Raw genomic sequence first — 16934 nt, 5'->3', positions numbered from 1 at the left:
CCAGTCAATAGCATTTTTATGACACTTCATTTAAACATATTTTGGATTCTGGTAAAATAAAACTTTAACAGACTGAGTAATAATTGCTGACCTGTCAGCTGTACATTAACAATGAAAGGAACTAGAGCATGAGTTTCATAACTGTTGTGAGAACGCTGTAGATAAAACCTGGAAACTGTGGTTTAAGTGGTCGTCTAGTTTATCACAGAATACAAACAGTTTCAGCGGGCTGTATCAAGTAGATCCACACCAAAGAAAATCGGTCTTGCGTCTGTGTTTTTCATTTCTAAAACTCAAACTAAGGTTCACTTGATGTGGCTGAGTAGTATCCACAAGCAGGGAGAGGAGGGGTCCAAAAGAGTGTCAGAAATCTGAGAGACAGACAAAACGGCCACTCTCAGCCTCTGTACTTGCCAGTTTCAAATTTTCACTGATTTTGTATCACCAGCTGTCTCAACAAGCTTGACTGGGCAAGAAAGCAGCAACTCACCCACTGTCAGCCTGTGGAAGTAAGGAGATAAAAAAAAAGTAGTGACAGCTGCTGATTCTGAGCATGGACACAATGGACATCTACAGTTTCTGAAACATGTAGCATCATGAACTGAATTAAACAAACGCTTAGCTGAGTAGGTTTGAGGAGCCTTGACGTAGTGGTCGTACAATATACAGGGACAATCTGGCATCAGTGTAAAGGAAGAGCCTGACATATAAGCTGTGGAGACTGATGAGTAGATAGGAGACAGGTGTGCCGGTGATCACCAGCAGGCGGGGATTCATGGAACCAGACCAGTAGACATACACACACACACACACACACACACACACACACAAACACATATCCAAAGATGAACCGGGGACACACAAGAAGCACAAGGAAAGAGGAGCACCCAGAAAGACACACAGGGATGGGGAGGATAGGTGGCTGACTACAACAGGAAATGCCCCAAATGCAACACTGCATTCTCTGCACATTAGGCACAGCGCACCTGCATTCTCAAACCTGGAACTATGTCTTAAAGTAAAATTTTTATTAAAATTTTAGCAATTAGTTATATTTCCCACAATGCAAGGTCAGATATCATATTTGGTGAACATGTCCATCTATGTTTACAAATTTGCCTCCAGGATTAATCAGTGAATGAATGATTTTATGCAACTGCATTTCTGATCCAACTAAAGTTCATTTGATGCGGTTAAATATTATCCACAAACAGTGCAGAGAAGATCCAAAAAGGCCAGAATTGAACAAAAAAGAAAGTGGGGTGTTATTTATTGAAACTATCTAGCAGAGTTTCAGAAGCAGGACCACACCTCAACTGCACCACTTCTGGCATTCCTATAAATGCCCACCTAACCCTCTCCTCCTCTTTCACTATCAAATACTGCGCCCCTCCCCCTGACCCAGTTTATCTCCTCCTGTTTCTTCCTCTCCTTCCTCTTCTTCGTAGGGTCTGGGGGGGTCTGTCGTACCCAGCGCTATGGCGGATTCCCTACTGATGCTTCCCCACAATGCAGACAGCAAGTGGAAGAACTACAAGCGAATTTCAAGCCTCGCACACCAATAATTTTTCATTAAGAAATCGTTTAAACGCATCTTGTTGATGGTGCGCTCCTTGCTGAATGTAAAATGAAAATGAAATTATTGGATGAAATGAAGGAGGAAGAAGAGATTAATGTGACACACTTCCAACATAATGCATGATCTGCACAAATTTCTTCTTTACATTGTGACATGTCTAGGACAAAATGATAAAATTGCCAAATCTGATTATTAGTCTCGGGCTTACAAATGGGAAATTACTACAAATCAACTACAATATTTTTCTTGTTTTTTCAGAGCTTACATTTGAAATCATACATGGGGAAAAAGCCTCAGGGAACTTAATGCTTACATGGCCAAGGCAGAGTTCATGCACTCTTCAGTGCACAAATGTATGAATATTTCATGTCCTGACATTTCTAGCACAAAGTCAGATTTTAACTAAGTGCCCCTCAACAAGATGAGGTGTCAAGAGCAGATAAGAATGCAGGTCTTTCCTTAAGGCTCCTGTCATTTCAGTTTACAATTAGATTTAGTAATACATAGAGTATTAGCAAACAAACTTGCAATTCAATTACTACAAATTCACTTCCACAAGATGAGCCTAGAACATTTGGGTCCCCAGAGGGTTTGAGGCTATACCCAGTTGGTTATCCAGCCTTGGAAAAAGTGATTTTTATTATTTGGTCTACAAATGGAATATTAACTAATTTTAAACTTCAAATAATTGAAACAATATAAAATATTCACCAAGTGTTATTGACTCATCAGATTAACCCAATTTAAGTTTACTTATTGTTAACTTCACAAACAGTGAGAGGAAGTAGGTCCCAAAGGGTCCAGAATGAATAAAATCAAGAGATTTCAAGAGGCTAAAAGTGTTCTAAATACAAAAAGTGAATGTTGAATGACATAAAAAGTAAGAAGAGGAAGAATGAATTAATGTGACAGACTGCGTTTAATGCATCACATACTGATCACATAATGTGCAGTGTACATGTGGCTGTTGAGGCACCAGACGAGATGATGCAAAGATAACAGAAGTTGCAAACTTGCAAACTTACATTGCACAGAGGATGTGGTTCGAATTCAAGATAAAATAGATGATAATCACACTTATCCAAAGCAAACTGATATATAAAAGGGTCTACTTGACACCCCTAAGAAGACAAGTCAGTTGTCTTGCTGGCATCATGCACGGTCTGCAGAAACTTCTGCTTTTTCATGTTCTGACATGTCTTGGACAAAATGGTAAAATTACTGAATCTTTTTATCATCCTCCAACCATTTAATGGGACATTAACCTAATATAGATTTTTACTTATCTTTGCAGCACTTGGGAGTGAAATCATAGATGGGGAAAAAGCCCCGGAGAACTCGCTGCTGTATATGGCCTCGCTGCAGGACAACATGACTCATTTATGTGGAGGATTCCTCATCAGTAAACAGTTTGTAGTCACTGCTGCACACTGCAATGATAAGTGAGTTAAATGTCCTCTTCCAGAAATCCTTTGTTTATTTAATGTAATTAGAAATCAAATAAAAAAAAATTCAGGATATACAAACACACTATTTTCAAAAGAAATGTATCATTTGTTGCTTTGTTTGGTTGTTGGCACAACTTGAGTAGATCTACTAACAACCTCTCAATTATAGCTTGGCCAGAAAACCTACACGTGTTGTTCTTGGCACCCATGATCTCAAGAAGGCTGATAAAACAGTGAGACTCATTGAAAAGAAGTGCAAATACCCATCTTATGAGAATGTCGGAACAGGGAATGACATCATGCTCCTCAAAGTAAGTATATATTCATTTAACCCTGTAGTTCCAGATGACATCTTGCATTTTTACAGTCAAATTATTTGCATTTAAGTTATGCTAAAAAAAAAAAAAGGTTCAATAAATTTGTCTGATAGTCTGATAAAGAGTAAGAGTGTGTTCAGACAGAAAGCCAGTTTTTAATTTTTATTTTCTGATTTTGTGTGTTGCCAGCTGTCTAAAGAAGTTCAACTGGACAGAAGAATTCAGCTTATTCAACTTCCCAGTTTTGAAATGAACATAAAAGACAACGAAAAGTGCAGTGTGGCTGGATGGGGTTTGACTAGAAATGGTTCTACAAATGAGCTGAGAGTGGTGGATGTGTCTGTCATTAACCCGCAAGTCTGTGAAGAGCAATGGCCTGGTCTTCCTGGCAATGTTATCTGTGCAGGAGGATATAAAACAACCAAAGGATTCTGTCAGGTATGTTTTCTGTCCTTTAACAGAAAGTCTCAACTGGTTTCTAGTCTAAACAATGTATTAAAATTTTACATCATCTTGAATGAACATATTAAGATATTTCCTCCTCACAGGGTGATTCTGGCGGTCCTCTGGTGTGCAACGGGACGGCAGTTGGTGTCGTGTCTTTCAACAAAAATACCAACTGTAAATACCCAAACGTACCCAACGTCTATACAGACATATCAAAATACCTGCCCTGGATCAAAAAGATTCTCAAGGAAAAGAATTGTTAAATGTAACAATCTTACACAAAGATTTGCTTCAGCATTCTTTCATTGTATTTGATAGGGGCAGTTGTGTCTGAGTCGCTCTGTCAGTGTTTACTCTTTAATGCAAAGGCAAAATAAATGTTTTTTTCAAATATTGTTTTCTCTTTCCTTCATCAGAAGACACAAATGGTATTTACATCACTTTTAAAAAATGCAAAGCTCCTTATTCTAGCAACATATCAAAAAAATGTCTTTGTGTATGTTTCATGTAGTATGCAGTAGAGCTACTGTAACTGGTAGATATTCATTAATGTGACTTTAGTCACAGAAGCAAGTCAACGAGAACACTCAGGTCAAGAGACTTTATTACAGAAAGGCAGGTTGCTGCAGGTGCAGTGTCTTGAAAGCATTAATACAAAAATGAAACTGTGTATTAAGCTAACAGGAAAAGAAACAGAGCTATAATCATAACCTCATCATTATACAATTTACTAAATAGGCCTAGCTCAATGTCTCCCTAGCATAAAGCTATGTAACCTCGGCTAACCATGAAGTGCCAATGTGTGTGTACAATGTTAAGCAGCTATGGGCTCCAAGATGTGAATGCAAAGTGATAAAATCAGGAAGAAGCAGTGTCCATAGTGTGGGAGTGAATACTTTTAAATAAAGTATAGAAGCAATAAACATTTTCCCACATCTGAATTGGTGCACTTTACACTAATTCAATGATGAATTAGAATCAATTAAGAATGAAACAATCCTTCTGTACAGTAAATCACCTGCATTATGATGAAGAACAACTTGCATTGTGTTCATTCAGGCAAATGAAAAAGTTGTAAATGGTAGTACCAGTAATATTATAAAAATCAACATTTATTTATTTGGTCCAGGGGGCGCTTCAGCAAAAAAAAAGGAGCAAAGGTCAGCGGCTCAAGTCACTTTTGCCACTGTGTGTGTACATCTCTTGTCTACAGTATGCCCAGTCCATAAGACTGATTTCCATGACACTTCACTTGAAGATATGTTAGAGTCTGGTGTCGGTGTGAACATCAACACTCAAACCTGGGGTTCGAAACTGTAGTGTCTGGGGTTCAGCTAGTTTGTCACACAATTCAAAGGAATGTTTGAGTGGGCTTGTGTCACGCAGACCCACACCGAAGAGCCTTGGAGTTACATCGGTGTTATTTCCAAATAAAGTTGACTAAATATGGCTAAGTAGCAGTAACATTGAGAGATAAAGGCCAGAAAGAACAAAATACATACATTAAAAGTTGACAAAGATACCACTATGCAATGGATAGTTAACATGATTTTGTTACTATATTTAGATGCGAACAAGATAAAAGATAACAACCATTTAAATTACTGTTTAATGCTGTTACAAACAATGAGAGAAAGAGGTCCAAAAAGGCTCAGAAAAAACTAAATAAAGAGATCAAAAGTGTCCTAAATACAAAATGCAAAGCAAAAATGATTGGTGAATGACATGAAAGGAAGAATAAGGAGAGTGGATTAATGTGACAGACTGTTTTTAACAGTGAATACATCAAAATGTCTTCCCTGGATCAAAGAGATTCTCAAGCAAAGACAATCCTACTAGAAGTTTGGCTTCAGCATACTTTTATTGTGTTGTGGAGATATTTTTATGTCTAAGTAGCTTTTTCCGTGTAAAAATAAAACTTCATTTAAAATACTGTTTTATTTTGTGAATTTAGAATCCCACACAGCTGCAAATCTCATATATGTTGCATACATAATTCTGCAGTATGTTGCGTTACACAAAACCACATTCTTTCTTAAAAATACTTATACATACTTTAACACAAATGTGATGTAACCCGCTGAAAAGAGGAAAGTAAAAAAATTCTCATAACACTTTGCAGGATATAAACCTGATAAAATTGAGAAACAAACCACAACTTGGTAAGAATCAGCGCACAAACAAACACACACAAACACATTTTGCACTTGTTAATCACTTGGATATTTTCGTTTTTCCAGACAAGGTGGACTTTAACTACCATTTATCCACAATGTTTACCTTTGCTAAACAAGTGTATAACTTCCAGTTCATCAGCAGATGTGATTTTTTGGGAGACACGCATGGCAAGTTGAACTTTCAGAGCATTGTGTGCCTCAGTATCTCTAAAGCCGTTATAACTTTAACCGATTTCTTGCATCAATTATGAAACCCTGTTTTGAAAATCTAAAACCACATCTTTTGTAACCCCACCAACAGCATGTTAGCAAACACACTGAAGCAATAAAGACCACAAAATAAGCAAGAGCTTCTCTTCTTCAAAAATTATAAGACCAGGAATGGAAGGTGTGGATTTGACCAGAGACCATGGCAATCAGCTTCGTGCTACTGCTGCTTTTTGTCCTGAATGGTAAGCTATCTATACATAGTGAAGACATAGAGATTTACATTTACTACAAACCTGAAATAGCAGGATAAACATAAGCAAATAATGAAAGATGACTTGTGTTTCAACAGCTGATGGTACTCGTATTGTTGGAGGTAGAGATGCTGCCCCACACTCGCGCCCCTACATGGCCTCGTTACAAGTGCGAGGTAGCCTGAACTGTGGGGGAGTCCTGGTGAGAGCGGACTTTGTGCTTACAGCAGCACATTGTGAGATACCTGTGTAAGAATTCAAAAATAGATCACTATTTTATTTATTTTTTGTTGGCAGCAATAATATAACTACGTTTCAAGTCTCTACAAGGTGATTGGTCCACTGTACTGAAATGAATGGAAAGCACTGATTTGAAGATAGGAAACAGATCTAAAAACGTGTTATGCTTTGGAAAATGCTCAGTATATTTTCTCTAAACAGACAGACAGAGACTTAACATCATATCTAATGTCCAGTCATCGTTCAATTTTGATTTCTAGACCATACACAGTTGTACTTGGAGCTGATTCACTGTCTGGTAATGAGCCTACAAAGCAGGAGCTCAGTGCTGTCAGATCCATTCCACATCCTGGCTACGATGGACATGAAAATGACATCATGCTCCTAAAGGTGAGGACAGTTTTAACTGTTGTTTACTACACTGTATCAGATTTTAATTTGAAGAATCCCTGTTTGTTGTCGTTTCTAGTTTGCATGAAAACATACAACATGATGTTAAGATTACACAAAAAACATTTTCCGTATTTTTCTACCATTAATCTCTTTGTCTCAGCTCAACAGCACCGCCCAGCTGACTGAAACAGTGCAGCTGATCCCTCTGAGAAGAGGCAGGCTGCGTCCAGCCAGTCAGTGCATCACAGCTGGCTGGGGCGATGTAGGGGATAACAACACCTTACCAAACAGGCTTCAGGAAGTCAACGTAACCATCCTGCCACAGCAGACATGCCTTAGGAGATGGGGAAGTGTTCCAATCACCAGGTCAATGGTTTGTGGCGTTGGGGCCAGCGTCTTTCAAGGCTTTTGCTCGGTAATAAAATACAATGGCTTGACATTGATTAGGCACCCAAACTGACCTTTGAAGGAGTTAGTGTGTAAAGTCGTAGAGACACGAAATATCTTTAAAATTTCCAAATGATGTGGATATCATACAGTGGTGTGAAAAAGTGTTTGCCTCCTTCCTGATTTCTTATTTTTTGCATGTTTGTCACACTTAAATGTTTCAGATCATCAAACTAATTTAAATATTAGTCAAAGATAACACAAGTAAACACAAAATGCAGTTTTTAAACAAAGGTTATTAAGGGAAAACAAAATCAAAACCTACATGGCCCTGTGTGAAATAGTGATTGCCCCCTAAACCTAATAACTGGTTGGGCCACGCTTAGCAGCAACAACTGCAAAGCGTTTGCGATAACTTGCAATGAGTCTTTTACAGCGCTGTGGAGGAATTTTGGCCCACTCATCTTTGCAGAATAGTTGTAATTCAGCCACATTGGAGGGTTTTTGAGCATGAACTGCCTTTTTAAGGTCTTGCCACAGCATCTCAATAGGATTCAGGTCAGGACTTTGACTAGGCCACTCCAAAGTCTTCATTTTGTTCTTCTTCAGCACTGTAGGTACATAAATGTTTGCCACCTTATTTTAGATTTGCAGTAAGAAACTAATTTTGAAAGAAATCACATCACTTCTGTTAAGTGTCTCCTATCTTTCCTATTTCAGGGGGATTCAGGTGGTCCATTGGTGTGTGATGGAACTGTAGCAGGCGTTGTGTCCTTCTCTGGCCGGCGATGTGGAGACCCCAGGACCCCTGATGTCTACACGCGCATTTCGTCCTTCACGGAATGGATTACAAGCGTGTTAGACAACAATTAAGTAAATTAGATTGTATGGTAATGTGTCAATATGCTTGATTGGGATGTACTTTTCAAGACAAGGCTCTTAATAATATACAAACATTGTGTTATGTTGTATCTGTTTAACAATGAGGCGATAAATTATGTTTTTTTTTTGTTATTTTTGTTATACATCATGCATTCAAATTGGGTCAGGCAAAACTCTTTTCATTCCAAAGTTTCAAAAGTATACTGAGCTGAATGTAATAATAAACTGAAAATGAAAAAATAAAGTAAATTCCTCTGCACCGACTCTTTTATGGGTCACATTTGGTTGGTGGTAGCTTCTCTCAGATTTCTAGGTGAGTGGTGAATGTCATGTGAAAATTATTACTATGGACCAAAATAATTAACATTTAAATGTTAAAGAAAGAGTGAACTTAGACACATAATAATAACTTTATATTTGCTACTAGTATTGCTTAATATCTTTAACACTTATACTGTCTGCCCCTTTAAGTCACATTTTAGGCAACTCTTGCGTCACAGAAAATCCCGACCTCACCTCAACGGTCGTGATCGGTTGCGTGTGTACTCTTCATGTCGATCATGCGCACTAAAACCATAATCACGCTATTTCCGAAAACACTCGAACGCAACATGCAGCACTGTCTGCAACACCTGTTTAACTCCGGTCGTTAAAAGTCCATATCATTGTCATTAAAACATCAATTCCCAGTATTCATTGCGCGCGTGTTTGTGTCCTTCTCTACGGTAATGGTAACCGAAGGCTCGCTGGGAACTAGAGTCTCTTCTCCGCATCTCCCATTTTCCACAGGTTTCGCGAGATTTACATAGGCGGGTTGGTGTGTGGCAACATTTCTCTGCCAGACGAACTGACCGATACTGATATGAAATCAGCGTAAAGGTAATGGAAATATTTTTCGAAGGGAGAATAAGGCTGTTAACACCCAGTTGTTGCTGGTGTTTGTTACCTGCCATCAGGGACACCGAAGAGCGGATGTAGCTAGCCGCCTCCACTTATCTGCTTATCTGTCAGTAACATCTGCATTGAGATAGAGCTAGGACAGACGAGTGTTACTGAAAACCTACAGTGTGAGGTGTGTTGGATTTAGTCCAGGACATATGGTAGACGGTATGACTTAGCGTGTAGTTTATAGGGCTCGCCTCATCATATTTTATATGTATGTTGCTAATGTATGTAAGTTATTTGCACCAAAATGTAACCGGCTAACGTTACATACTGTAATCCGTCAGATACGGTGAAATGGCTGACATATTCTTTGAAAGTTGTGTTAGCCAGATTTTTTTTATTGGTTTTTTAATCCTAAACTGAAGCAGATTGAGACTTGTGCAATCTGCTAACTCAATACGACAAGCTACACAGTCTCAGCCTCAGGAGAAAACAGTGACCTCCATGGCTGTGTAGTTAAAGTGAAATACCCAGGAAGTTATTCCATCATGCTAATCTATTGGCTGTTGGAGTTGTCAGTCTCTGCTGAGCAGCCTGTCACAGGTCTCTTCAGACAGGCCAATCTCTCAGCTGAAGTAGAGGCCTTCCTCATGCTGTAGTATACAGTACATGTGAAGTTTGGCAGCTGTCATATTCACTTACATAATAACTGAACATTGCCCTGTCTTTCTCTTAATCAGTAGCCTTTGAATTTCTGGAGGCATGTCCAAGAAAAGGGGCAGGTATGTAGAAACAAAGCTACTGCATATGCCATCACATGATGCCATTAATGGTGGTTTTAGAATAGAAAAACTGTAATGTCACAAACACCAGGTATAAACTTCTGGAATTAACCAATAGCTAATATCAGACTTACGGCTGGAATGAATAACAAAAATTCACATTGCATTCTGATTAAAATAATCAGCTGCATATAAAATAAGTTTTGATGGTGATAATGTTGGAAATAGACCTGAATAAGAAACATGGGCTATTTGAAGTGGCCTCAGTTTAACCTACAGTAACTTTTTTAGACACGTCTCAAATGCAAGTATTCATATGTGATCAATACTGGAAAGTTGCATAACAAGTTACAAAGCCTCATATCGTAAAGCCTTTTGTATTTGTGTAAGGTGATTACTTTGTTTTAAACCTTAACCACAGACACGCAGACCTGCATGTTCATCCTGTTTTACCAGAAAGCGGAGTAGCGGGGAGCTGAGTGACACATTGACCCCGGACCCCAACAGCATTCTGGGAGTCCGTATTCAACATAACTGGCGCGAGAAGGGGAACCAGAGCAAATGGAAGGGAACGGTACTCGACAGGCTTAGTGTGAACCCTTCTCTCTTCATGGTGAAGTATGACGGCTTTGACTGCGTCTACGGCATTGAGCTGTTCAAAGACGAGAGAGTGTCGAACCTACAAGTCCTGTCAGAAAAAGTTGGTGAGTTAGTTAGCTAGTTAGTTTGATCAATTCATGTTTTAGACTCTGATGTGAACCAAGATATTTCATATAATAAAGGTGCTATGCACTTTTTGCCATAGTTGGGTTATAGATTGCCATGTTTTTCACTTTCTTATTGTATATCCTTTGGGGCTGTGTCTCCACAGTAAACAACAAGATCAAGATACCTCCAGGGGCGGAGGAGCTGGTGGGCAAAGCTGTGGAGCATCTGTTTGAAAAGGAGGACGGAGAGAAGAATGAGTGGAGAGGCATGGTCCTCTCCAGAGCGCCAATCATGACCAACTGGTATTATATCACTTATGAAAAGGACCCCGTTCTTTATATGTACCAGCTGTGGGACGACTACGCTGACGGAGACCTCAGGATTCTGCCTGAAGCAGGTACTGGTCATTTGGATGTAACAAAGACAGAATGATACTTCACAAAGCTCTATTAAGTGTTTGATAATCTTGTCCTAAGGCTTTATAGATGAAATCAAGAGCGACCGCTATGCAATGTGAATTTTTCCATTTCGGAAGTGCGTTTAATTTTGTTTGGCATGGATACCATGTGACTTCACCAGCAGTCATGGAAGTCTGTATTTATCACAAGTCTTCATCAGGGGGTTTGTAAAAACAAAAATATAGCTCATTTAGTCTGGGAAAGCTTTGTGTCCATGATACTTTTCATTAAGATCTTAACTAAGTCATGATATATATATATATATATATATATGCAATGGGGAACAGAGGGGCAATGGGGAACAGAGGAACAGAGGTTTTTTTTTTTTAATATATAATATGGTTCTTACACTCTGGAGAATGTTTTTTTTTTTCTTAATTTCTAGGTCTGTAAAATTATTGAAGTAATGGTACAATTGAGAAAATGGGACTAGTATAGGATTAGGATGCAGCACATTTCCTTATTTTTGTGATAAAGAGTAATATAATGATTGGTGATGGACATTTAAAGAAAAATACAGAATCTTTGTTTTTAATACTTTTCATGTATGTTTTGCTCAGAAACCAAATCAGAAAACATTATTTTATACCCACTTTGGGATACTATAAGTAGGTGGTGTTTGGTGGGTTATACATAAGCAGATTTTCAAACTATCTCAAATGTAATGGTAATGTTATAATGTTTCACTCCTCAGAAAACAAGCACCTGTTGCCTGCAGACAGGAAGCCAGGAGAAGAGACGGAGAGTCTGGTGGGGAAACAAGTGGAGTATGTTACTGACAAGGGTGTTAAGAGAACAGGCCTGGTCATCTACCAGGTCCCAGCCAAGCCCTCTGTCTACTATATTAAATATGATGATGACTTTCATATCCACGTCTATGACCTGGTCAAAACCACCTAGAGATAGTGGACACTTTATCTCACTCTCCAGCCTCCGTCCATCTGCTTTGGTTCCACTCATTGTTATAATAATGTTATTCAAAGCCATGGCAGGGTTTGAATAGTTAAAATGCTTTATTGTTCAGAAGAAAGTGCAATCTGTTTTTTCATATGCACAGCAGAACTGTAGCACCGCTATGCTTGGCTATTTCGAGGAGAGGGAGTCAACTTGTTTTATTGTTGCTGCTCTACTTTATACTTTAAGTTAGGACAGTCAAAGATTGCACTGCCCAACAGCTGCGAAGTGCAGTTGTTACTGCATTTGCATTGTTGTCTCTGAGATACTCACTGATCTGTCCTTAAAGTAATTCTTTTAATTAAATCCCAGTATGACTAAATAAGTTGCTCAAAATATCCTTTTGAAGCCATTTTTCTTTGGATCATCTAAATAGCTAGTAAACATGATATACACATTATGTTTGGGATAGATGTCTTCCACTGAGGCATTCATTGAATTAAATGGGCCGATAAATACATGTACTGTATTTATCTAACCATATCATCAAATTTAGTGTTAGTTCTGGAAGGGACGAATGGAAGCAGCGTTGTCAAATCACCTGAATGGGGCCCTTATATTTTCAAAAGCCTTTTACTTTTACTATTAATTATGCTCATGTGGAAATATACTCCTGCACCTTTGCACCATGTTTAGTGTGGTGTCAGATCCTTTGTACTGGTGATGAAGATGCAGTTTGCTAAATTCTCATTTCAATTTGACCCCACATAAATCATAAAGTGCCTTCTGGCTTGTCATTCTGCAATATTGTACATACTCTATCTCCAACTATCTACGCTTTCAATGAATCATTGCGTATGAAGGCTGCTATTTGGTTTTCATTCAGAAGTGGTGACACTGACAGCTTGAGGAAAGTTTTGCAACCATCAGTTTATATTAGAGCAGTGTTTTGCCCTTAATGCAGTATGAAAATGTTCTTTAAACATAACACACATCATCCTTGGTTGTATAATCTCACTGTTGATATTGTGGGGAGCACTTTATTGTATAAAGTTTACATGTTTAGGTTATGGTACGCTACATAGTTTTCCCCAAAATGCTTTTTCCTAAAGAGTAAATGTGGCAGAATAAATGCTTTATATCACACGCATGAAGAAAAAACAAAACAAAAACAAAACTTGTTGCAATACAGATGACAGTATTTAATATGTACAACTTGTGTAAAATGCCTTGTAATGTTGCCTGTCGTGATTACTCTCATTTATATGAATATCTCATCAAAACACCACCAGCTTTTAGTAAAAGGGTCATTAATATACATAAATTATAAACTGAATATTTAAGGTATAATCAACTGACAAGCCAGTTTGACAGTAACTAATTCTGGTTCTAGTCTTTGTAACTTTGTCTCGCAAACACGACATGTATGCTTGCAGTATGGATTTCATCCCAACTCTGTCACTAGTATGTCCTAGTTGCTGAATTGGTCTTGGCCTTCCTCAGCCTTCTTCGGGTCATTCAGTGTATCCCTCAGTAAACTAGTCAATCTGTAAATATACTGTTATTTTTAGCTGTCAAAACTCTGCATGCATCATCTGAACAGAGTGCCTGGAGATTTTCAAACCTTATTTTGACAGAGAAGTGACAATGGGTGGCAGAATCAGTACTGTTTGTTTATCTGACCTAAAAAAAAAAAAAAATAAATAAAAAGGTTAACACTGTACATCACCGCTAGTGGTGCTGTGGAGTGTTTCTGTGTTGTGTAAAGTGGAGTTACAAACGACTGTGTGCGCTCTTCATGCTTTTCGCCTCCTCCTGTTCTCAAGTTGTAGCAGTGTCAACAGGCCATTGGTGTCATTATTCTGTCATGAGTAATAAAGATTTTTGCACATTTGTTTTGTCTTGTTCTTTGAACATACTGCCATGATCAACATGCAGTATATATTTTGCCTCAATAAATCAAACTAAAGACTGGACATGTTTTAAGATCAATGTATTATTTAGTCACAAATGGTGACACACACAACAGACATTCTCTTCATAACATCTGGGTGGTTTGAGAACAAGGGGGAGGAAAATATTGTATATTGGACAGTGTTGAGCAAAATGAAATTTGGTGGTATACACAAAATTAAAGAACAACTTTTAAAAAATACATTTTGCTTCCTAGCATTATGTACAATACAACTCCCAACCAATGCCACTATCATTTAGAGAACCACAGTAGGAAACGTCACTCCTTGCAGCCAAATTTCACAACTTCTTTTCATCTAACAGTTGCCTTTTATGTTGGGTGTTTCTTCTTTCTTGTGAGGAGCTACACCTTTTGAAGAAGTGATATCTTTTCTCAAGTGCAAAACTCAAAAAGATTGATAAATGCCAGGTTGTCCAGAGAGTTCCAGTTCACTTGGTGAGGTCTTTCAGGTACTGCAAACCCTGATTTGTGTATTCATTTGCTTTTGTTGGAGCCTCCGAAAGACTTGAAATTGTCCACCGCACTCCTGCAATAAAATAAAAATCAATGGTTTGGGTTTGACGCACTGAAAATGCATACAAAACATTTAAGGGGTTAACCAATAGAAAAATACAAATCTCAGAGTCATAATAGTGATGCTGAAATTGATTACTTCCCCAATGAAACGCTAACAATATCACTGCATCTAACAAGTAAAGTGCATGACCACAATTTAAAATCTAGGTGCACTCAAAAACACAAACATGACATTACAAGTGTTTCATTCAGTTCTTACCAGAGTTCCACGCTTTAACAGGGGAGAATTCAATCTTAGGCATGGTTGGAAGCTGAGCCTGTGGAGAGAGCAGATCTGTTAGTTTGAAACAGCATAATACAATGCTTTGTATTTCTGTACATTATACTGAATTCACAATAAATCTTGTAACACTTCAAAACCAGCACAAAGAGATAATGAGTGAAATGTGAAAGATATCATTTCGGCTGATCACTCTTCACTCGCGATACTACTTAACAGTGGCCAGTGGCAATAATGATTGAGGGATGACAGTTTGGTGCTTCACTGAAAAGTGGGAATTATTCCAGAATTACAACAGAAAATGAAGCACATAATGAAATATCATTGGCATATTTTGTAGAAAGAACATACTGACATTTGGTTAGTGACTACTTAGGTACCACTAAGATGTCTACTGTTTATTGTTATTTCTGAAAAGCCACAACTGGGCAAATTCGATCTGGAATAAACCAAAGCTGCGTACTTATTGTCAAATTAAAAATGGTTATTTTACTGAAAATTGTGTTCTTTATAACCTACCAAAGAAAAAGGGTCTTTTTGTGCTTAGATTAGAGCTGGTATACTGCCTTTTCATACTGAAATGCATTGATACACTGTTTTAGGAGAAGATATTTGAATTTGTCCTGTGTTTGATCAGGGAAAAATAGAGAATGAGTATAATTTTATTTCTTTACTGTCTTTTGTGCCAGAAATTTCATGATCCTTTGTTTAATGACATAAATGATACAAGTGAGTTACTGGATATGAATGACTCACATTGTCTGAAATTGTCATTTGAACAAGAGAACTTCAGGAAGAAAACCTTGTATCAGTAAGATGATTGTTGTTGCTTTTGATTGTTGAATCACCTGGACTGATTTGTGGCCAGCACTGCTAGAAGCTGTTCACTGTTTTACTGTAAATACTGTATTTCCGCTTTACAAAGGTGTCTTATTATCCCATGAGGGATGGGCCATAAGATGGCAGGACACTTAAATATAATTCAACTCATTCATTAATTTATTGTATGAATCATCAAAGGCGTTGTCAGGGGTGTCTACAGCATTGACCTATTTGCCTAGTGTAGGACAATTTCTAAAACAAAAGATGGATACAAATGTGTTTGCTTGACATATTGTCATTGCCAAGGTCCAGACTTTTGAATCCGCCCACTCCACCGAGTTTAACGAGTTGATATTTCTGTCTTATATCAGACAAGCATTATCATGGCTACTGGCTCAGATCCAGGGCCGTCCTGGATCAGAACTGTGCGTAAGCAATACATCTTATCTGTACCTCCAGGCCAAAGTACTTCATCCATTCCTCTATGGCAGGGGGTATTGCAGCCTTGGCCTTCACCAGGGCCTCTGAGCCCTGCTCACTGCTTCCCAACAGACCAGAGTCACAGGCGACGTAGAGAGCTCCTCCTGCAATGGTCACCTTGGTGGCCAGTCTGAAAATTAAAGAACAGCAGTCAGGCTATAAACCAGCATTACGCACCCCTGTGTCCATTCAGAAACACGTCAACCTGATTGAAAACACGATTACATGTTGCTATTACTATAGTACACCACTTAAAAGTGTCGCCTGATGGAACGAAATGATCAGTTATTAACGTTAACGTTAGTTAGCTATTTATAAAAATAAAATAAAAAATAGCTAACGTTAGCAAACGAAGAAATTTAGGCCAACGTCCGAATCCAATGGATATGTATATATAGAATAAAATTGTTTTACTGCAGAGTTGTTGGGCCAACTAACTAACTATCCAACCACAAATCAATGTGGTTAAAGATGACAGGTGGAAAGCTGTAGGGCAGAGTGACAGTTAACTTAGCCTCAGGTAGCTAACTGGCTAATCGAGCAGCTAGCACCTACAGCAGCATTAATTCAAGAGGAATTACGGGTTAAATTAGATATACTCACTTCACTACGGGCAAAATCTTTGCAGCCATAGTCAACAGCGGTGTAGTTTCCTTTTACGTACTGTTATTCAAAATACGCAAAAATGAGCCAGAGTTAAGGCTATTTGAATAGCTCCACTGAAGGACAACCCTGCTTAATCCCTGTACACAGGGGTTGTGTCAATAAAGTTGCCCTTTCAAAAGCTAGCGCTAATGTTATTT

At 38.3% G+C, this 16934-nt stretch overlaps 4 protein-coding genes across 7 annotated transcripts; 3 read left to right on the top strand and 1 right to left on the bottom strand.

Moving 5' to 3' along the window:
* Positions 1-2676: 2676 nt before the first annotated feature.
* LOC122877492 (mast cell protease 8-like) lies at positions 2677-4182 on the top strand. Its single transcript, XM_044199105.1, has 5 exons — positions 2677-2791; positions 2874-3021; positions 3197-3338; positions 3534-3782; positions 3893-4182. The coding sequence occupies exons 1-5, from the start codon at positions 2734-2736 to the stop codon at positions 4052-4054; spliced, it is 759 nt and encodes a 252-aa protein (XP_044055040.1). The 5' UTR covers positions 2677-2733; the 3' UTR covers positions 4055-4182.
* Positions 4183-6277: 2095 nt separating this feature from the next.
* On the top strand, positions 6278-8590 carry LOC122877493 (mast cell protease 1A-like). The gene is made up of 5 exons (XM_044199106.1): positions 6278-6420; positions 6528-6678; positions 6930-7059; positions 7223-7477; positions 8170-8590. Exons 1-5 carry the CDS (start codon positions 6378-6380, stop codon positions 8320-8322), a joined length of 732 nt encoding a protein of 243 aa, XP_044055041.1. The 5' UTR covers positions 6278-6377; the 3' UTR covers positions 8323-8590.
* Positions 8591-8941: 351 nt separating this feature from the next.
* Positions 8942-13952, top strand: LOC122877494 (spindlin-W-like). 4 transcript variants are annotated; one of them, XM_044199108.1, is made up of 5 exons: positions 8942-9210; positions 9960-9998; positions 10455-10702; positions 10870-11103; positions 11859-13952. In XM_044199108.1, exons 2-5 carry the CDS (start codon positions 9979-9981, stop codon positions 12062-12064), a joined length of 708 nt encoding a protein of 235 aa, XP_044055043.1. In that variant the 5' UTR covers positions 8942-9210; positions 9960-9978; the 3' UTR covers positions 12065-13952. The 4 variants fall into 4 exon arrangements, with proteins under 4 accessions (XP_044055043.1, XP_044055042.1, XP_044055045.1 ...); XM_044199107.1 differs by having other exon boundaries at positions 8944-9210; positions 9957-9998; XM_044199110.1 differs by having other exon boundaries at positions 8946-9210; positions 9957-9998; positions 10420-10702.
* Positions 13953-14034: 82 nt separating this feature from the next.
* micos13 (mitochondrial contact site and cristae organizing system subunit 13) lies at positions 14035-16900 on the bottom strand. The gene is made up of 4 exons (XM_044199111.1): positions 16735-16900; positions 16105-16261; positions 14809-14866; positions 14035-14559 (listed from the first exon to the last, which is right to left on the bottom strand). The coding sequence occupies exons 1-4, from the start codon at positions 16761-16763 to the stop codon at positions 14462-14464; spliced, it is 342 nt and encodes a 113-aa protein (XP_044055046.1). The 5' UTR covers positions 16764-16900; the 3' UTR covers positions 14035-14461.
* Between the last annotated feature and the right edge of the window lie 34 nt (positions 16901-16934).

Source organism: Siniperca chuatsi, linkage group LG6, assembly GCF_020085105.1.
Source record: "Siniperca chuatsi isolate FFG_IHB_CAS linkage group LG6, ASM2008510v1, whole genome shotgun sequence".
Taxonomy (NCBI): Eukaryota; Metazoa; Chordata; class Actinopteri; order Centrarchiformes; family Sinipercidae; genus Siniperca; species Siniperca chuatsi.
Note: the sequence above shows the minus strand (reverse complement) of the source record. Positions and strands in the feature narration are given on the sequence as shown.